At 48.1% G+C, this 21,689-nt stretch overlaps 1 protein-coding gene and 1 long non-coding RNA gene across 2 annotated transcripts in view; both read right to left on the bottom strand.

Moving 5' to 3' along the window:
• Positions 1–857: 857 nt before the first annotated feature.
• On the bottom strand, positions 858–12,975 carry LOC128312581 (uncharacterized). Its single transcript, XM_053207118.1, has 4 exons — positions 12,957–12,975; positions 12,590–12,714; positions 2,438–2,764; positions 858–1,293 (listed from the first exon to the last, which is right to left on the bottom strand). Exons 1-4 carry the CDS (start codon positions 12,973–12,975, stop codon positions 922–924), a joined length of 843 nt encoding a protein of 280 aa, XP_053063093.1. The 3' UTR covers positions 858–921.
• Positions 12,976–14,658: 1,683 nt separating this feature from the next.
• LOC113600302 (uncharacterized) overlaps positions 14,659–21,689 on the bottom strand; it is an 85,895-nt gene continuing 78,864 nt past the window's right edge. The window contains exon 4 of the long non-coding RNA XR_008292214.1: positions 14,659–17,221. This is a non-coding gene — a long non-coding RNA (uncharacterized LOC113600302). The remainder of the gene's footprint in view (positions 17,222–21,689) is intronic.

A 21,689-nucleotide genomic window follows, 5' to 3' on the forward strand; every position in this document is an offset into this window, starting at 1 on the left:
CTTCAGTTGGATTCACCAGGAGTAGAGTTCGAAGAAGATTCACGTGTGAGTGATTTACAACGGAGGCGCTCCCATGAGAAACCAGCAAGGGGGCGGGGGTGGGGGGAAGGCAGCAGCTACAGCAGCCCCAGGGCCATCCACCAGAGAAGGTCTCAGGTGGGAGCCTCTGGAAGCAAAGCACTCAGAAACTGGGGGATGGGCGCACAGATCCAGTGAGCAGGCTCCAGCAGGGTCTGGGGGCAGCACTCATAGTGTTGCTACACCTAGGCCAGCTCACTTGGTCCCTAAACAACTCAGGGAGGCAGGAGGGATTATATCCTCCATTTACAGACTGGGGGAGCTGAGATAAAGAGAAAGTGCACCCGAGGTCACACACGAACTCACCTGGCTGAGTGACTCAGGGTGGCTCCGTCGGTGCAGCATCAGACTCTTGATTTCGGCTCAGCTCATGGTGCCACGGTCACGGAATGGAGTCCCACGTTGGGCTTTGCACGGACAGAGTGGATCCTGCCTGGAATTCTCTCTCTCTCTCCCTCTCTCTCTCTCTGCCCCTCCCCGGCTCGTGCATGTGCACGCGCTCTCTCTCTCAAAATAAATAAATGAACATTAAAAAAAAAAAAAAAACTCACCTGGTTGTGCCTGGTCTTCCAGACTCTTCTTCCGCTCTACCACAGAAAGGGATTCTTCCTACTGTCCGTGACAGTTTCCCACCTGGCCTTGGCGATGTGTGTTGTGCGTCCAGGGGGAAGCAAGGTAATTAGCAAGTCAGAGCAGCTGCGTTCCAAAGCCAGCTGGAAATCACTTTTGGATTTGTTGCTGTTGTCAATTATCCAGCTTCTTAGCCCCCTGAATCAGAACAGATAATTAGGATTTGGGAACAGTTGTGTGCTTAATAATCTTAACAGCTCTAGGAAGCGGACTTCAGAATAGGGCTGTTTTGGATAGACATTTTGATAGACATTCTCCTAATGTGCCTTTGCGTTGCCCCAGCCTGAATCTGGGCCGCTCCTGTCTGGGGCAGGGCCCTCCCTTCTGCTCACTCTCCACCCACGTCCTCCTGGCAGTCAAGACCCCCTGCTTTAAGCCTCTGGGCAAATCTTGCCGGAGACCCTCATTGCCCCCAGAGGGACTCCCCACTGTGGACGTTGGCTGTGCAGCCTTTGGGTGATGTCTCGTCCTGCCTACCTTTCTAATGGGTTTGCTTCTTTCTGCCCAAAGCGAAGCTCTGCTTCTTGGGACCGGGTTCACATCCAGCGCCACATCTGAGTATCGTCTACGAAGTCCAGCATGATGCTTTGAAACCAGTAGATGCTGGCACGTGCAGTCACTCAATTTCGGAGACCGAGAAATGGAAGCACTAGAAGAAGCCCACCCAGATAAAGCGCAAGCCCCGGGCCACGGTCAGCTGGGGAACGCTTCCTGTCGATTTTCCTGGTTGAAGCCAGGATGGATCTGAGATCTCTGCTGGAGACCACCCCTTTTAGGGCTGGCAAACAAAGGGACAGGCTCTGCGGTCAACCTGACGGCCTGCGTTATTAAGCGTGTGACCTCAGGCAAACCTACGTCCCTTTTCTCTGCCTCTCTTTGCCACTCTGTAAAGAGAGGTAAGTGATAGCTCCTGTCTCATAGGGTTGTGGGGATTAAATGAGTCTCAGGTGTATAAAGAGCTTGGAAGGGTGCAGATTAAGCCTGCCAAATCTATTATTATCATTACTACTGTTCTAGTTTATCCAAAGGATAAAGAATGTGCCTAACATTCCCTATCTGGGAAGACTGTGCTCACATATCACCTTCTCGGTGAAGCCTCCCCCAACTGCCCTGTTTAAATGGCAACCCTCTCCCTTCTCTGTTCTCCTTAACCCCCTTCCCTGCTCATCCCCTTCTAACCTACTCTGTCATTTGCCTATTAGCTGTTCCCTTCACCAGGAGGAAGGCAAGGGCAGGAGTGTGTGCCTATTTTATTCCCTGCTGGACCCCTGGGGTCTAGACCAGTGCCTGACAGGACACACGGTAGCAGCAGGAGAAATATCTACCGAATGATGACGCGACCAGCCTGGGATCGGGTGCTGCCCTGGCCGCTGTGAGCCCCACCACAGATGGCCTGGGTGACGAGCTGGGGTGTGGCTCCCAGGCTCCCTCCCCACACCCCCACAACTCCCAGCACGCGCAAATACACAGTGACATTTCAGCAGCAAACCCCAGAGAAGTTTCTACATCCACGTGCAGGTGCTGCAGGCATTAGAAGGAAGACTGGTGGGGCTGCTAGGCAGAGACTTTCAACTCCTGGTGTGGCTAGCTGTGAGACTTGGATGAGGCCCTCTGCCTCTTTGGACACCCCCCCCCCCCCCCCCGTCTGGGGCATGTGGTCGCCAGGCTCCTACCCCCCGCCCTTCCCCACCCCAGACTCCTGGGTCGTGTGGCTTCAAGCCTTCCTCACTTGCGGATTCCAAGATGCCAAGGTCTTGCGCAGCTTGCCTGGTCTTCCCTGATTCAAATCCACAGAAGTGGCTGTGGGCGCAGCCGCTGTGAATGGAGCCCTGGCCCAGGGGAAAGGAAGGGGCTGCACCTGCCTCTGGGGGGGGGGGGGGGGGCGCGGGCCTGCCCTCCTGTGATCCCGGGCAGTGGGACTCAGACGCTCGCTGGATCCCCTGAAGCTGGGAGCTGCCTGGGTGGGGCACGCGTCTGCACCGGGCAGGCTTTTTTTTCTTATTGCCAAGAATTTCCGCTTCCAATGGCATTCATCTTTCCCAGGAACACCCCTCAGCTAAAAGCAAAAAGAGAAAGCAAACAAAAGAAACCCTCCCGGAACAAGGAGACTTTCTTTCTCTGACTGCGAGTCCCTGATAAGGAGAAAGCTCTGCCAATTGTGGCATCCTGTTCTGGACCTGCCCTGCCAGCTCCTCTCCCTGGCAAGGCCCTCGGGGCTCCTCTGGGTGTTATTAATGGAGGTGGGGGGTGGGGGCTGGATGGCTTACAAGGTCAGCGGTAGACAATCTTTTGAGAATTGGGGACATGAATTCAAGCTGTCGGCCAAGTGTGCACAATTGCCCAGCTGAGGCTGATTAACTTTCCCTCGCTCCTATAGACACTTCTTTTTTCTTTTTTTGTTTTCCTTATTTCATTTTATTTTTTTTATTTTTAAGTAAGCTCTACGCCCAACGCGGGGCTTGAACTCATGACCCTGAGATCAAGAACCTCATGCTCTACCGACTGAGCCAGCGGGGCACCCCATCTCTCATACACGTTTCTGAATAATACCTTAGATGCATTCCTGCTAGATGTTTAAAAAATAGAAATGACTGTATCATCTTTCCTAGTCCCAGATACCTCTTCCACTTTCGTAACAAAACCCACAGGCATGGACCCAACAGAGACTGAATTGTGTTCTAGAGGGCTCTGCAGTCCAGTGTAGAGAACTGAGCGTTCAAAATGTGACCAGTCCCGGGGCGCCTGGGTGGCTCAGTCGGTTGAGCGTCCGACTTCGGCTCAGGTCACGATCTCACGGTCCGTGAATTCGAGCCCCGCCTCGAGCTCTGTGCTGATGGCTCAGAGCCTGGAGCCTCCTTCGGGTTCTGTGTCTCCCTCTCTCTCTGCCCCTCCCCTGCTCATGCTCTGTCTCTCTCTGTCTCAAAAATAAATAAAAACATTAAGGAAAAAAATTTTTAAAAAAACACACAAAATGCGGCTAGTCCCAACCGGGATGGGCTGTGAGTGTAAATGCATACCAGACTGCAAAGATTTAATAGGACCAAGAAAATGTAAAATAGCTCAATGGTAATTTTTATACTGATTACACGTTAAAAACGATTATATTTGGGATATGTTGGGTTAAATAAACATATTAATAACATTAGTCTTTTACTCCTTAAAATATGCCTACCGGATAATTTAAAATTACATATATGGCTCCTGTTATGCTCTGTTGGATTGTACTGATATGGAACTCAGTTTTCCTAGAATTCTTTCTAAGTCTCTAAATTCCAGAAAGGAAGACAACACTTTGCCTTGCCCACTGTCCTTGGATATTTGATCCATTTTTTCCCAGATTACAAGATAAGCAAGAATAATGCTTTACTTCTCACTGGTTATACATTCCAAAAGCCCTGAGAAGGGAGGTGAGCACAGGGCTTTCGTCAGTCAAAAGCTCCAAAAGGCATTAGGTTCTCGTTTTGTTTTTTTTTTTAATTTTTAAGTTTATTTATTTATTTTGACAGAGACAGAGACAGTGCGAGTTGGGGAAGGGCAGAGAGATGGGGAGAGAGAGACTCTCAAGCAGGTTCCCAGCTGCCAGCGCAGAGCCCATCGTGGGGCTTAGCCTCACCAAACCGTGAGATCATGACCTGAGCTGAAACCAAGAGTCGGACGCTTAACTGGCTGAGCCACCCAGGCACCCCTACTTGTTATTTCTCTCTGCAGGCAAGCCACGGTGGTTTCTGCAGTGGGCAATCTTCATTTCCAACCATAAGTCTTACTTAGAAATATCATTATTTTAGACTCTTCTTTGTAAAACCACTTTTTTCCTCATTGACCAATCAGTGGAAGGTGTTGGAAAAGCCGTTGATCAGCAGCTGAAATTTTTAAGAATAAGTTACAGCCTTATTGCTATCTGCTGCCTTAACGTGACTCTCAGAAGAGAAGTTTCTATGACTGGTACCCAGGAGGCATGAATGCCAATGCCACTCTTTGACTAGTCGTTACATGATCTTAAGAAATCCACTTCCCTGGGCTGCAGTTCTGTCATCCATAAAGTTGGCAGGTGGCTTCTAAAATTCCTCCTGCTTTTTGTACTAGATTTAAAATCCTAGACTTAAAAAAAAAATTCAATTTTTTCATATTGCTTCTTGATTATGACAAGCTTAACGATTTGTGTCGCAGATTAAAACGCAACACCGCAAATACACTTCTTGTAGTCAACTCTTCGATATTGTGCAGGAGTTTTCTGGCTACCTTCTAAAGATTTTTCTTCTTTGAAGTTCAGGATTATCACATCTAAGCAGGAGAAGGACCCGTAGCATGTACCTGATTATTTTATAGGAAAAACCATATCCAGCACGTGCAATTACCCCAGAAGAGCAGTTTGGTTATGTCCACCAAGAACTTCAAAGTTCATCTGCCAAGATCCTAGAGTTCCCTTCTTGGAATCTATCACAAGGAAACTACCAGGAATTTGAATAGATTTATGTGGAGAGTTAACGAGCCAGGCTCCTTAATATAGCATAATAGCAATAATAATAATAATAATAATAATAATAATAATAGGGAAAAGTCAGATGTCAGGTGAATGGTAAAATAAATAGATTAAGGAAGTCTACAATAGAATGTTATTACAACATTAAAAATGGTTTTATTTTTAAAAAAATTTTTTTTTAATGTTTATTTATTTTTGAGACAGAGAGAGACAGAGCATGAACGGGGGAAGGGCAGAGAGAGAGGGAGACACAGAACCGGAAGCAGGCTCCAGGCTCCGAGCCATCAGCCCAGAGCCCAACGCGGGACTCGAACTCACGGACTGCGAGTTCGTGACCTGAGCTGAAGTCAGACGCTTAACCGACTAAGCCACCCAGACGGCCCTAAAAATGATTTTAAAGAGCTATTTCACAATCTAGGAAAGTATTCCCAACACATATTTTCAAAGTCAGGTTATAAGGAAATTCTTCAAAATCATAACAGTGATGCTTCCCACATAGTAATTTTGTGAGTGATTTCTATTTTTACAGTCATGCTTTTCTCTGTATTTTCCAAATTCTTTAACGAGTCTAATTCCTTGAATAATCAGAAAAATGATGACCTTTACCGCGAAACTCATCACGCTTTTCCAAGCCCCAGTGTCCCAGGCTGCATTTGCTTCCGTGGCAGATTCATAGCTGAACTGGAGAATCAAGGGCTCTAATTGTTTTAGAACAGTGCATAGTAGGGCTCAAAGATTTGGTTAATGACGGACGAATCGGAGGGAAAATAATACGTTACAAAGAGTCAAAATAATTTTTAAACTTCAGGTTTAATTTTCAAATGAACGACACAGAAAAAAATCGTTATGGGTTGAGAGCAAAAATGATTGCAATGAACCTGAGTTCAAAGGACTTTACAGAGGTCTTTATAGAGGTCATCTCCATCAGTGCGTTCAGGCCACCATCACAAAGCACCACAGACTGGGGCGCTTCAGCAGGAGAAGTTTATTTCTTACAGTGCCAGAGGCCGGAAATCCAAGGGCAAGGTGTCTACAGGTGTGGTTTCTCCTGTGGCCTCTCTCCTTGGCTTGCACATGGCTGCAATCTCGCTGTGTCCTTGTATGGCCTTTCCTGTGTGTGCTCCCAGCCCGGGTGTCTCTTTATTTGTTTAAATTTCCTCTTCTGATAAGGACACCACTCAGACTGGATTGGGGCCCACCCTAACAACCTCACCTTAACTCAGGCTCCTCTTTAAAAGCCCTATCTCCAAATATAGTCACATTCGGAGGTCCTGGTGATCAGGAATTAAAATTCAACATGTGAAAATTAGGGGCACACACTTCAGCCCATAACAACATCCATCTCAAGTGGTTCTGTTGACTTTAAGTCTTCTAAGTAATCCCAGTTGATTCCTGGCTTCTCAGAGGCTGACAGGCCAGGAAGCTGGCAGGGTGCTTATTCATCAATGGCTATAAACTATTGGTTACGGGCTGCTAGTGAAGAAGCGGGAAGAAGAAGGGGCTCAGTGCCAGGTCTGGGATCTAAGAAACCAAAGATTTTTGTATGGAGCAGAGGGTCCCTTCAGGGAAGTTTTTGGAGGGAACATTTTAGAAGAGTCAATGGAGCAAATCCTTGCATCCTTGGCTAAGAAATTGGACTGGATCCTGTAGATGATGGGGAATCATTAGACAGTATTAATATAATGCTTGTGAGACTTCCCCGTTTCTTGTTTGTTTTCTTTTATTTTAATACTGGCAGCTGAAAATGACCCTTCTGGTCTATGTGAGCCTTCAGAGCTACGGCTTATTAACACAGAGCATTTAAATAAAGACAAGCTTGGCAAACAAGACTTGGGGTTAAAAGAAAAGATAGCCTTTGTTCCATCAAATACAAATATCACAGAATTGAATAAGCCCTACTCTGTTTCACCGGGCCTACACGGCCAAAGGAAAAAAGTTAGGTCAACTATCCTGATAATCCTATTTTTACTTATGGAGGTTTTAGCTCTAGTGGAGGATGCCTACCTAGCCTTACTCCCCTTTAGAAAATCATTAACTCCTGAGCCATCTAAATGCTGGAGGTAAAATGGATATTCCTTCCAGAATTTTCTTTTTTGGAGTTCCTCTATGGCACAGGCTGATTCTTTCTTAACCTCTGACTTCCTCTGCTACCCTTGTGAGTTGCCAAGGTCTCCACCCAAAGATCCCCAGAGGAAGGCAACCACAAGAATACCCACTGGCTGTGATGGAACTTGCTTTTCTTATTGAAATGGAGATTGAAGGTCAGTGAACCAAACAAAAACCAAAGCATAGCGAACTCATCAAAATGCAGGCCCCTAAATTGAGACTAACACTGCTTCACTCTTCATTTAAAAGAGAGATGGAACAGAATGCCACTGGCTTCCCAGAAAACATGGCACTTTTCCCTAGTTAAGCAAAAGAGATTTAATTTGCCTTCTATTTTAAGGCTTGGCCCTATATTTTGTCTCTATCCTTGTCCTTTTACCTCATTTCTCTTACCGACTTCCGATGGTTTTTTTTTTTTTTTCTTTTCATCATTGCAAACACCTTAAGTCTTTTTTGGAACAAGACACACATACAGACACACTCATCCCAGCAAATAATACTTGAAGGTCCTCATTGGTCACGCTACTGCTCAGGCTCTTTTCTTCCCCTGACTCTGTCTCCTGGAAGGCTGGACTGTGCAAAAGGAAACGGCTCAGTCTTCCATCTACATTCTCAGCTGGGTGTTGGGCAAGGTGAAGTACAGAGAAGATCGGACAGAGGGTCTATTATCTGTGGCCCAGGAGGGTTACGATGTGTTATGGACTGAATGTTTATCTCCCCCCTACCAGATTTATATGCTGAAGCTCTAAAACCCACTGTGATGGTGTTTGGAGGTGGGGCTCTTGAAAGGAAATTAATGTTTAGATGAGGTCATGAGGGTAGAGTGCCCATAATGGGACAGTGCCCTGTCCCTAGAGGAGGACTAGATACCAGATGTTCCTTTCTCTGCCATGTGAGAACACAGCGAGAAGGTGGCCGTTTGCAAGCTAGGAAGAAAGCCCACACCAAGAACCAAATCTGCTGGCACCTTGACCTTGCACTTCCCAGCCTCCAGAACTGAGAGAAATAAACGTACGTTGCTGAAGCCATCCAGTCCATGGTGTTTTGTTATAGCAGCCCAAGCTGACTGAGACACCATAATTGCACTGGCCAAGGCTTAAAGATAAAGCCGGAAACTTCCCGGTGGGTTTTGCCTCCAAGCCTCCTGGCAAGTCATGTGCATGACCCACAGACAACTCTGATGGGTTTCTGTTAGCTTCTTGCTGAGTGCCTGTGACTGGTGTGGCCCTTTTCATCCCAGAGGATCCCAGAGCCTTCACCATGTCATTTCTTTCTCCCTTAGAAAAACGGAAGCACCAGTCCTCAGACACCAGCTTTTGCTATACTCCAAGGATCTGGTGGCATTTCACGGGAAGTATAATTTTCCTCTTGTGTGTTCTTGGGAGCTGGCCTTTTCTCTGCTAATGTTGCAGTTTCCATAAAGTTTCACCATGTGCCATCTCTCTAAATTTATGGCTAATTTACTTTTTTTCTACCCCATTCAATGAAAACCAATCACAATAAATTACACATTGCGTTTTTCAGCCCGGCAGACATTCCAGTTGACGACAATATGTTAATTACAGAAGCTGGCACTGTTCAACTAAATGAAGACTGGTAAGACCTAATTGCCTGAATGGGGCGGGGGGGATGATTCTAAAACCTGTGCCATTGCCAAGGTCTTTGCAGCCTGCTAAGCAAGCTGACCGCGTTCCCATGAAGCAGCTTACAGGGAGCACAAGGGAGTGGAGTTAGAGTGATTATTCTGAAATTAATCTAGATGAAACCTACCTAAACTCCGGAGACATTTGGATTGTGATCAAACACTAACTCTTCCTGTATTGTCTCTTTTAAATTTTATCCAGTGAGGGTCCTCATCTGCAGCTGGGTGAAAATTCCAGCAGTTGCTCAGGGCTTTCCACCTCTCACAGTCCCTTGAAGCCCCAAACAGACTCAATTTGGTAAACAGAATGTCCTTCCTCCTTCTCAGCATGGCATTATTTGGGGTGGGAAGCCTGATTGGGGGCGGGCACGGTTCTTCTGATCTTTACTCTGTCCTCACTCACCTGCCAGGTGGAGGGAGCAGAGAAGCAGAGGCTGCAGACAGCTCCTATTCCAATGGGAGCTCCTCTTCCAATGGGAGCTAAGTGAGGTCTTCTTTTGGCCTGGCAGAGTCTAGGCTGATGCTCCTGTGGGGCCCTTTCAGAAATTGCCTGCTGGTCCCTCTCTCCTGCAGCTCTCTAACAGGATGGTTAGATCCTTATTTTCAGCGGCCTTCTTCATCAGGCCATCCTGACCTCCTCCAGGTTATCTCTCCAGTGTCCCTTGCCTGGGTCTCCTGGCCCCTCCAAGCTGGTCATGTAGCACAAGACCCAAGATGGCCCCATAACTGCTCTTCTGTTCCCACAGCTGTGGGGAGCAGGGAGCTCCCACCCCACACCTCTGACACACTTAGTCCTCTCTGGCCTTCCAATTTCCCACAGCACTTAGACCCTAGCCCATGGAGTCAGAGGTCAGCCCCCCTGGGTCTCCCAACTACATCAAGACATTGTCAAAACTCTCGAGGGCTGCTCTGGAAATCCCGGTGGCTTAGGCTTGGGTGAGGGGCGGCTAGAACTCACGGCACAACGCCCCACTGCCCCTGAGCACTCCTTCCACCATATCTGATCCCCTCTTTGTCATCTTCGTTCTGGCTTGGACGTCTAAGAGTCCTGAGGGTCACGTCCTTTGGAAAGCTACATACAGGAGCCACATATGGCGAGAATTCCATGTCTATCCCGGAGTCCACTGGTTCTCAGTCTGGCAACATGGCCACCTAAGAAGCACATGGAAATGTATGAGGACCTTCTGGACACTTGCTGAAACCATGGATGGAGAGATCCTCCTAGCATTTGGTGCCTGGGAGCAGGAATGCTAAGTGCTCTGGGATATGCGGGACATCCCTACACATTGACCCAAAGGTCAGAAGGATTTTCCCCCTGGAGATATACTGGTCATCAAAAGTAGAACAAAAGAGCCACATACTTCCCAACTCATGTATTCTGGAGACCCCTTAATGCTTAGTGAGAGCTTCTCCTAAGACCGACTCACTGGGCTATCATTGTTTCCTTTTACCCAAGCCGTAACACCTCGGCTGCAGATGCCATTCCCGACCCTTTGAATGGCACTCTGGACACAGTGGGTTCCAACAAGGTCTGCTGAATTTGATGAACTAAATTGCATCCCACCACTTCATGAGAGTACAAGCAAGGACCCAAACACATAAAATCTGAGAAGTAAAAGATACAAGCCCGGACTAGACAGGAAAAAACAACAACGGTGTTCAGGAAGTGTGTTCACTGTCCATTCATGTGTTCGCTATCCCTTCCCCGACGGCTTCCACTTCCCCCCCAACCCCACCCCTCCCCACCCGCTGGCCTGGCCAAGAATTCTGTACATACCCAAACACCAACTCTAGGCCTCCTGCTGATCACGTAATGGAGGAGAGCCATGACAAGTGACAGAAATGGGAAAGATGTGCCTCGGGGAGGCAGAAGTTACCATCCTGGAAGGTACGAGGGCCTTAAGGAATCTGCACGGAAGGCAGGGCCTGGAGAGACAAAGCGTGGGCAGGGCCCTGGTGGGAAAGAGCCCAGAAATGGGGGGAGACAGGCTGGGAATGGCTTCACCAGGGCAGAATTAGGGGACATCTTCTGAGGGTCTTTAGGCCCTTTCTGCTGGTTTGTGTTCGGCTTTTGAGCTTTAGGTTCGGGAGCTCACAAAAGGAGTATGCTCTGCGAATACCGAGTCAACAAATAGCTATTACATGAGGGTCCTCGATACGAAAAGCCCAAATTGTCTTTGAAAAGCATTTTTAATTGTGGCAAAACACACATAACGTAAAATCTACTACTGTCACCATTTTAAGTGCATATATCGGCGGTATTAAGTAGACTCACGCTGCTGGTGCAGCTGACGTCCAGAACCCTTCCATACTCGCTAAACAGCTCTCCCCATCCCCCTCCCTCCAGCCGCTGGCAGTCCCCACTCTCCCCTCCGTTTCTAGGAGGTTGACCTCATGGACGTGGAATCCTATAGTCTTTGTCTTTTTGTTGAAGAGCTCGCATTTTTAAGTCCTCCTCTGTGTCTGTGATCGCGCGTGACCGTGAGATATGGGAGGGAGGGAAGTTTAAAACGGGTTGTCAGTTTGAAATTGCCACCAATACTGTCAGCGAATCCGGGAAGAAGCCAGCCCTGGCGATGCCCCTCTCCCACCACCCAGGCCCATGGCAGAGGTGCCCTCGTCCAAGCTTTGATTCTGGTCCTGACTTTCCTCCCTCCCCCCGTCCAAGACTGCTGGGACCAACTGTCACATTGGACCCCGGAACAAACTAATTCACACAAAGCTGCTAATAGCTGACAATATAAGAAGTCACATTGTGTTTCAACATAAAGGACTAAATCTCTAAGAGTGGAATTTCAGATGACAGCCTGCTATAGAGTGAATGTTTGTGTCCCCCCACCGCCCACCCGCTGCCAAATCCCCATGTGGAAACCTACTCCCTATTGTGATGGTATTTTGGGAGATAATTGGCTTATAAAGGTGGAAGCCCTCATGAATGGGATTAGTGCCCTTATATAAGAGACATTAGAGCCCCCCCTGCTCCTTCTATCATGTAAGGACCCTCCAAGGGGACAGTGGTCCGTGAACCAGGAAACAGACTCTTATCAGACACTGAATCTGCCGGCACCTTGATCATGAGCTGCCCAGCTTCCACAATTGTGGGAAGTAAATGTTGTTTACAAGGCACCCGGTCTATGGTATTCTGTGGCAGCAGCCAGAAGTGACTAAGACCCAGCTGTAGTTTGGTACGGGAGACCCCATCCACAGCAGCCCTTTGCACATCTACACAAAGCAACGGGCTCTGTCTCTGGCCACCACTTTGCTTCTGTGGCGCTCAGATCTGAAACACTTTGCCTTGCTGATGCCTCCTAGGAAGAATTCACCTACCGAGGCCAAGGTCAACTGGCAGAGTGCTTTCCAGTGATGTGACTTGCTGCCTCCCTGTGTTGGAGGAGAGCCACCACAATCAGCCCCTGCTGCCCAGGCAAGCTTCTAGAAGAACTAGGGAAACCACACTGGGTCGGGAGCCATCTATGGCACCAGGGGAAAGACCTCGGAATGCCAGCTCTTTGGGGCCACCGATCTAGAGACGCACTGTCTTAGCTGAGGTTCCAGAAGCAGAGCCTGAGACGGGGCCTGGAGGCACGTGATTTATGGAGGGAGTTCGAGGAGGGCAGTGCAAGAATCACTCTCAAGGAAAGGTGAGCCGTGACCTGAGGCACAAGGGCACTGGAGTGTTTGCAGGTGGCAGCCGCGCGGTCCTTTGGGGCAAGGGGCTGGCCTTTTGTGCCCCCTTCGGTGGTGGGGCAAGCCTCCCCAGTGAGCAGATTGGCCGGCCCTGGTAAAAGGACACGGCTAGTTCTTCTGGAGGAACATTAACACCTGCGTGACTCATGTGTGCAAACCACCCACATGCTAGAAATCTGAAGTGGTTGCCCCTGGAAACAGTAATCAACTATGGTCCAATTATGGAGAGATTTCCCTGGCCACGAGGCAGCCGCGGTGAAGAACGACCCAGTGCAAGAACTCAGGCTGAGCTAAAGGTGCTGATGATTTACGTAAAGGGAATGTAGCCCTTACCTGCTACACGGGACGACATGGACGCGGCACTTTTTAAGAGAGAGGAAAAAAATACCTCGCTACACAAGTTTACTGCCTGTGAAACCCACTATCATAAAATTCCCTCTGCTATGAATCAGCACCAGGCAGGCCTTGAAATATTTAGCATCTTCTTCGGAGATGTAATTACCACTGTGCTTTGTCCATCTGTGTTTGCTGTACCCTCTGGACAGAACAGGACGTCGTTCTACTGATTTGGCAGATTTGTCCACCTGGCTTTTGAGCACTTGGTCATTTTTCCATCTGATGGCGAATGCCTCCCCCTCCCCACACCTTCCGCACGCAGGCCGGTCCCCCGCCCCCCACCTCATTGCTCCCCAGTCCAAGAGGAAAGCGCTAAGAGAACTCAACAGAGGAGGGCTGGTTTTCCCATCGCTTGCCTGCCCTCTCTCTGATCCTTCCGGAAGACGCAATGGGCAAGCCACTGTGACGTTAGTGGGGGCAGCTCAGGAGCCCAGAAATGGCATATGCCTCGATGACGTACCCCGAGGGATAGCACCTGCTTGTTGACAGAGTGGGTGGGCCCGAGTGAGGCGTGGACGGGCAGAGCGGGGACGGGCCAGCTGGGAGGCCTGGGTGCGAGTGCAGCTGGCTGGCAGAAAGGAACGGCCACCGCCATCCGATGGAGCTTGAATCTGACCTTCTAACCCGATGAGTCATCTCCTCTGGGTTTCCCTTGGTTTCTGGCAGGATTTGTAATCATCAAGGTAGCCCTCATTTCAAGGAAGTACCTTCCTTATTTCGTTATGGCTGAACACGATATCAATGAATGGTTTGCCCAACCCAGAAATTCCAGTGACGAGACTATGCCCTTCAGGGTGCGGTGCACCCTTCCACCTCCTTCAGCCCGTGTACACACGTGCCTTAGTCCCCAGGAGTCAGCCTCTGTGGGGGAGTTTCCAGCGATGGGGCCCAGCCGAGAAGAGTCTAGACCCCCGATCGTATGAAAGAAACGAGTTGCTCCTCTGCCAAAGTGCATTGCCTCCTCTGTCCCAGGGTCCCTGCGGTGCTCTCCATGCTCTGGAGTGGGAAGTGTCGGGACCGGCAGGGATGGGGACATGGTCCGGCACAAGGGGCTTCCCGCTTGCTTTTTGTTCAGCCGTCTTCAAACCGAGGCAGAACGCAAGCAGGGGGCCGATCAGGCTGGTGCAGGGGGGACAGCTGACTCCCTGCTCGCTCAACTACCTTCGTCCACAGGCCCTGAGGGAGCTCCCTGGAATGCGCTGGAATCCCCAGAGCCTTTTGGAGACCACTGATCCCGTGCCACGCCATCTTCTGCACATGAAAACAATAAATAAATAAATCCGGGCCTAAACAGGAAAACAAGTAACACAGCAGGTCCGTGGGGGAGCTGGGCCTGAGACCCTCCCCAGTCCCCAGGAAGATGGCCTGTCCCATAAGCATGAGAAGGCTCCCACTGGAGCCACACCCCTTCCCACGTCAACCCCTCTCCTCAGTCACTGCTCAGCACTGAATTCCAGGCAGGGTTTTTGTTGTTCCCAGACTCAGGTCTCTGCCTCTTCAGCCCCTCTGGCCCCCCGCTCCATCCATGTGTGTCCTGGGAGGGAGGTGCCCAGGCTGGGGCACAGGCTGTTTGCCTTGTTGAGGCCCAGAGCTAGCGTGACTTCCTTTGTTTGATGTTGCTAAGCTATCAGAAAAAAAAAAGAATAATAATAAACCCACAGCTCCACAATGACGTTTTAGGTCTCCCGGGCCACGGGGGCTGAGGCTGGGTGACAAGACCACGGGGCAGAAGACAGCAGTGTTGTGACCAGAAGACAGACAAATGGCAAGGGAATGACATTAACCTTCTGGGAGCTTCCGGTTCTGTCCCGTCCCCTCAACGGCATTTCTCACCTCGGGAAATGGGCAGGGCTCGTGCCTCCGGTCTCTCCTCTTCTGTCTTCTTCTTTCTGCGCTCTTACCCCCTGCCTCTGCCCTCTGTCGCTCATTTCCTCTCCTTGCGTCTTTCACTCACTCATTCTTTATGTCTGTCCCTACACGTGTCTGTGTCTCTGTCTTTTTCTGTGGGTTCTCTTTTCCTGCTAGGCTTCCTCTCTCCGTCTCTGTCTCGTTTTCCCTTCGGTGGCACGTGGGATCGCACACACGCGCATGCGTGCACATGTAATACACACATGCACTCGCGCAATTCATATTCCCGGAAACAAAGACACGTCCCACCCGGTCCACGCGCGTACACGGTCCCACCTGGTTCACGCTCACACAGACTCACACAAACACACACTCCCCCACCCCCTCCCTCTCTAGCCTAGCTAAGTGAGTTCAGAGAAACGCCAGCTCGTCCCCCCAGCCTTACTGACCCCTCTTTGTGTTAAGAGCGGTTAGTAACCATAGGAGTGGCGCAGTTAGTCAAATAGGTCCTCGGGGGCTAGGACCAATAAGCTGGGAGGCCTTGGCTACAAAGCCGGTTCCAGCCACACCAGCCCCTGGAAAGGGGCCTCCTGTCTCAGTCTTCTGAGCAGGCAGTGAGTTTGGCTGCTGCAACCAGACTGAGAAACGGAACATCTCGTATGCCTTTTTGAAGATGGTCGTGGTTGGAGTCTGGAGGCCTGTGTTGGGTTAGATTTTCCGAGACTGGATTTAGAAAGGAAATGTTGTTTTGAGAAGGGAAACCATAATCACGCTGGTTTGTTTGGGCGGTGGCTCTAGTCGTGTTTAAAGGACCCCCCCAGGAGAGGCACTGGGGTTGCTATTTAAGTCGAAAGCAAGAGGGTAGATTCACCAGGTCAAGGAACAGAGAGAGACTAAGGGATTCTGAGTTTTCCCCATGGCCCTGTTACAGATCGACTGCTTGACAAGCTGGCCAGTTAACTTCCTGCGTTACTTAGCGTCATCATGCCAACAGCCCGATAAGGATGACACGATTAACTACAAAGTTTGTGCACAAAATTCATTATCAGGGCCGAAAGGTAACACGCAGGAAACTGCAAAAATTTTTATTTCCTTTTAATGTATTCAAGGCAAACGTATGATTTAGAATTCCCTTTTGCACACTAGCCTGGGGCCGATTATTTTGAAGGCAAGTAGCCACACAGCTATAGGACAGGGGTACCTGAGCAGAAGATCAGGAAAGGTCATCTGGCCAGAATAAGGAAGGTGGGACAGAATATTTAAAAGTGGAATCATTCCAGAAAATCTGCCACATATGGTCGTTTTCCAGTACTTAGCCACAACGGTGATGCCATAGTATTGGGTAGGAACTAAGGCTCAAAATAGGAAATCCTCCCACGCGGCGCAAAAATGTTAAATAAAGTTTAATGTATTCTGCTTAAGTAGAAAAGAATATATAAGTATATACCCATGTAGATGAAGAAATATTTATGTGTATGTATATATATAATATAGATCTCTGATTTATAAAGACATTCATCTCCCCTAAGGGTAAAATGTTAAACTTGAATGTTCAACTTAAAATGTGAAATTTTAAACTTCTTAAAAGTTAAAAATGCTCACCTTACAAAATGGTTAAAATAAAAAACATTTGGGGTCTTACATGAGTAAATCCTCAGCCATTCGGAGAAACTCCGTTATCACCTTGACAAATTTTGCAGGAGCCCCAGGTAGCTGAGATCTCCCGATTACGTGATTTATAAACAATTCTCAAGTGCCCAGTTATTATGAAGAATTGGTTGTCTTTGTATCTTTTGAGGGCATGTCCATCTGGACCAGGGCGGTCTATCAGTCATCTAATGCCGCTGTAACAAATTACAACAAACTTAGTGACTGAAAACAACACGCGCATTGCATTATCTTACGCTTCTGTGGGTCAAAAGCCTAAAATGGGTCATGCTGAGCTAAATTCAAGGTGTTGGCAAGACTGAATTCCTCTCTGTAGATGCTAAGGAAGAAACCGATTCCTTGCCTTTTCTTAGCTTCCAGAAGCTGCCCACACTCCTTGGCTCATGGCCCCCTTCCTCCATCTTCAAAACCGGTAACGCTGGGCTGAGTCCTTCCCCCATTACATCCATCTCGCCCCTTCCTTCCGCAGTCACATCCCCTCCGCACAGACAGGGAATGCTCTCTGTTTTTAAAGGATCCATGTGATCAGATTGGACTCACCTGGATAATTCAGAAAAATCTCTCCATCTCCCCAATCCTTAATCTCATTTGAAAGTCCCTTTTGCCTAGTAAGGTAATACATTCATAGGTTCCAGGGATTCAGTAGTAGATATCATTGTGGGCAGGTAGAGGCCCGGATTCTAGACCTGGAATTAACACAGATTCGTTGAAACTTAAGAAATGTCAACACGCAGGGGCACCTGCGTGACTCAGTCAGTTAAGTGGCCAACTCTTTTTTTTTTTAATGTTTATTTTTGAGACCAAGAGAGACAGAGCATGAATGGAGGAGGGTCAGAGAGAGAGGGAGACACAGAATCCGAAGCAGGCTCCAGGCTCTGAGCTGTCAGCACAGAGCCTGACACGGGGCTCGAACCCACGAACCGCAATATCATGACCTGAGCTGAAGTCAGACACTTAACTGACTGAGTCCCGCCAGACGCCCCTGTGGCCAACTCTTGATTTCTGCTCAGGTCATGACCTCACGGTACGTGAGATTGAGTCCCATGTCGGGCCCATCCTCTGCCCATCCTCCCTTACTCTCTTTCTCTCTCTCTCTCAAAATAGATAAAACACATTAAAAAAAAAGAAAGAAAGGAATATCAGCATGCTAGAGCAAGACCTGGAATTGCTCTGAACTTTTGCTTTCTCCTCTGATCAAATAAAAAAAATGGGAGGAGTCTTCTACTTGAGTGACTGTGTCAGACAGCAATCTGGGACTGTCACACTCCTAAAGCATGGCGTGAAAACCTGGAACGAGGCTGTTTGCAGTGTCCTGGGGGAAGGAGGGTACAGAGGAAGGCATGTCAGAGCACGTGATAAACAACCAGCTTCTGACAGAACAGCTACTGGCTCAACATGTCAGGGCTTGACATCTTTTTTCATATTTCTTTTTTTTTTTTTAATTTTTTTTTAATGTTTATTTATTTTTGAGACAGAGAGAGACAGAGCATGAACAGGGGAGGGGCAGAGAGAGAGGGAGACACAGAATCTGAAAGAGGCTCCAGGCTCTGAGTGGTCAGCACAGAGCCCGACACGGGGCTGGAACTCACGGACCGCGAGATCATGACCTGAGCCGAAGTCGGACGCTTAACCGACCGAGCCACCCAGGCGCCCCTTGACATCTTTGAGCAAAGTTGTAGAGTGAACTGGCCTGCATTTCAGGAGATTCAGGTTCTCATGCAGTAAGTAAGGCACTAATGCTAGGGGGTAAGGAGAAAACCAAGATGATTGATACCCTTGAATCTCTGGATAGAAGCTATATTCAGTTCTGTGAAATATCACACACGTGCATAACACAGATGCACGGCAGGATGAAACGGGCTGCAACAACATGCTAGAAGGCTCGTGCCATGGTCTTTCTGGGCCATTTTGTGTCTCTCCTAGAAACGAAGCTGTCCCTGTTTGAGGGACAGCTCAGACAAACGGAGTAGGTCAAGGATATCCCCTAAGTCTGCCTTATTTCTCTCTAATAGTCTGTTACGGTTCTCTCTTGCTTTATTTTCATCTCATTTTTAAAAATCTAATGCAGGGGCGCCTGGGTGGCGCAGTCGGTTAAGCGTCCGACTTCAGCCAGGTCATGATCTCGCAGTCCGTGAGTTCGAGCCCCGCGTCAGGCTCTGGGCTGATGGCTCAGAGCCTGGAGCCTGTTTCCGATTCTGTGTCTCCCTCTCTCTCTGCCCCTTCCCCGTTCATGCTCTGCCTCTCTCTGTCCCAAAAATAAATAAACGTTGAAAAAAAAAATTTTTTTTTAATTAAAAAAAAAAATTAAAAAAAAAAAATCTAATGCAGTTGTTAGACCTTTCAGAATCCCGCAAAGGACGCAGAGTGAATGTGGTGCTTTTTCCTTAAATAACGTAGAAAGAAGTTTGTGAGACACCTTTTGTCTTTGTTCCCACTTGGGATGAGGATGAACTTGCAATCTGCCCCCGCCAGGGATAAGGAGGCTCTGGTGAGGCCCAAGTTTTTTGAACTCAGTGTTGGCAACCATGACTGATACCCAACTGTCCAGGTGTTTCTATAGTGCCTACTGTGTTCTTAGCGGTGTGATTATTCACCACGCAAGAATGGGATTTTCAGCATGGAGATGTCGTAGCGTTTGGGTTTGGGTTTTTTGTTTTTTTGGTTTTTTGGGTTTTTTTGGCTCATTCAAACTGATGCAACGATATAAAAATAAAGACACAGCGAACAGTTTGTGGGTCGAAGGTGAGTGGGAGCAGAGGTGTGGAGGAGGATGAGAATTTCAAATACCTTACAGAGAATGACGAGATGAGAGGGATTGGTAGTACAAGAAATGGAGATCTAGGCACACGTTTGAAGTTGTGGAGACAACTGCTGGAGGGACCGAGGGTAGTGTGTTTATTTGGCAGGGAGGAAGGGGCGGGGTGGGGGGGGGGGACAGCCGTGGAAATGGGGATGGCGTGGGTGGAGCTAGTGTATGGGAACTCCACATCTCTCAAGGCAGGAAGTCAACAGAGGAGGTCTATCAGTTGATACAATGAGATAGGAAAATAACCACCAGAAGCAAAAAAAACCCAGAAGTGAGTGAATGCAATAGTTCTCAGGAGCAGGACTGGAGTTGTGGAAAGTTGAGCACAGGCCCCATGCTCTTCACGCTAAGAGCCCTTCTACCCCAAGCGATTTTCTAAATACCAATGTGTATGTGTCATCAGAGGGGAAAAGATGTTATGCAAATTAACACGATGAGGTCTCCCTATTATTCTTACAATATTCTACTCTACTAGAGGGATTGAATTCTTTTTAGGAGAAAGATGCTACGATCGTAAATATTAGCTCCACACGTAGAGCATAGGTATCATAGGTGTGTCTATCTATGCAGGTATATAGATCTTAATTACTACACTGAGTTTTTTCATTCTTTGCCAAGATTTCATGATAAAATTTTCCAACATGTCACAAAGTCGAAGAAATTTGACAGTGAGCCCTCATAAACCCACCACCTAGATTCCACCATTAATATTTTATTACGCTTGTTTTATCAGCTCTCTGTCCACTTCTGCATTTCCCCATCTGTCAATCTGTCTTGGGTTTTTGAGGCGTTTATTACACTGATTTTCTTATTGTGGTAAACAACATATGGCATAAAATGTATTGTCTTAGGGGCGCCTGGGTGGCTCAGTCGGTTGGGTGTCCGACTTCAGCTCAGGTCACGATCTCGCGGTTCGTGAGTTCGAGCCCCGCGTCGGGCTCTGGGCTGATGGCTCAGAGCCTGGAGCCTGCTTCCGATTCTGTGTCTCCCTCTTTCTCTGCCCCTCCCCCGTTCATGCTCTGTGGCTCTCTGTCTCAAAAATAAATAAACGTTAAAAAAAATTTTTTTTTAAATGTATTGTCTTAATTTCTTTAATTTGTTTAATGTTTATTTATTTTTGATAGAGAGAGAGACAGAGCACGAGCGGGGGAAAGGCAGAGAGAGAGGGAGACACAGAATCCGAGGCAGGCTCCAGGCTCTGTGCTTCAGCTCAGGTCATGATCTCATGGTTCACGAGTTCGAGCCCCACGTTAGGCTCTGTGCTGACAGCTCAGAGCCTGGAGCCTAGTTCAGATCCTGTGTCCCTCTCTCTCCACTCGCACTGTCTTTCTCTCTCTCAAAAATAAATACAACTTTAAAAAAAAAAAAGAAAAAAGGAAAAAAAATGATAGTGGCCATCCTAATGGAGGTGAAGTGGTTACTACATTGACGTATTTTTCAGTTAACCGTGATCCAGGTAAGTGAGAAAACGGGATTCCCAGGAGAAATTGCAAAGCTAATGATGAGACAAAGCTAGACAATTCTAAGTAAAAAAAATTTCCTTAGCAGTGGATGGTAAGTGAGGAAGCTCTGAGGGCAAATCTGGGGATGGAATTTCTCTTCCCAGTAAATTGGGAAGAGAATTTTCTTTTATTTCTTATCTCTTTTATTCAGTGTCAGTGCACAGGTCAGTCCAAAAGGCTACCTTGTAACCACTGCGGGTGCTAAGAGAGGTGTAAATTCTTTCTATGTATTAATAGTCAGATTATGCACCTGGCCAAACCAAAGTTCACTTGTTCCGTATCCTGAATTTTCCAACTGATTCGGAACCATGGGGGGTAGGGGGGGAGGTGGTCCTTGCAGTGTCTTTCCCAGATGAAGGCTTTGTTCTCTGGTGAAAACATCTTACAGATTAAAATCTCTGTTGTTGAGCCAAAGTGACTGTTTCGGGCTCCTGGAACCTTTGATTTCATTTTCCATATATCGAAACGTATGTCCCTCCGCTAGACAGACATTCTCCTTCTGGTTCCATTTGTGCAGCTAGCCTGGAGATCACCTTTTTTACTTAACTCACGAAGAACTCAGAGACTGGAGTGCACTCAGGCCTCATCGCATTACTACCTGAGAGTTGCATTATGGCAGACTGATCTAGGACTAAACCTGACCTTGGGGTATTTGTGAAGCTGGTAAGGAGATTAGCAAACAGAAACCTTAAGAACGACTAATCCATTTCCACACAACTGCCATGGCGGTTGCTCTACAAAGACAACTCTGAGAATGATTTCTTGCTCGTTTCTAGCCCTGCGCCTGCATTTGTGGCCCAATCAAGAGGCTGGAGATGACGGAGTATGTGGGAAAGCAGGTGATTA

Source organism: Acinonyx jubatus, chromosome D2, assembly GCF_027475565.1.
Source record: "Acinonyx jubatus isolate Ajub_Pintada_27869175 chromosome D2, VMU_Ajub_asm_v1.0, whole genome shotgun sequence".
Classification (NCBI taxonomy): domain Eukaryota; kingdom Metazoa; phylum Chordata; class Mammalia; order Carnivora; family Felidae; genus Acinonyx; species Acinonyx jubatus.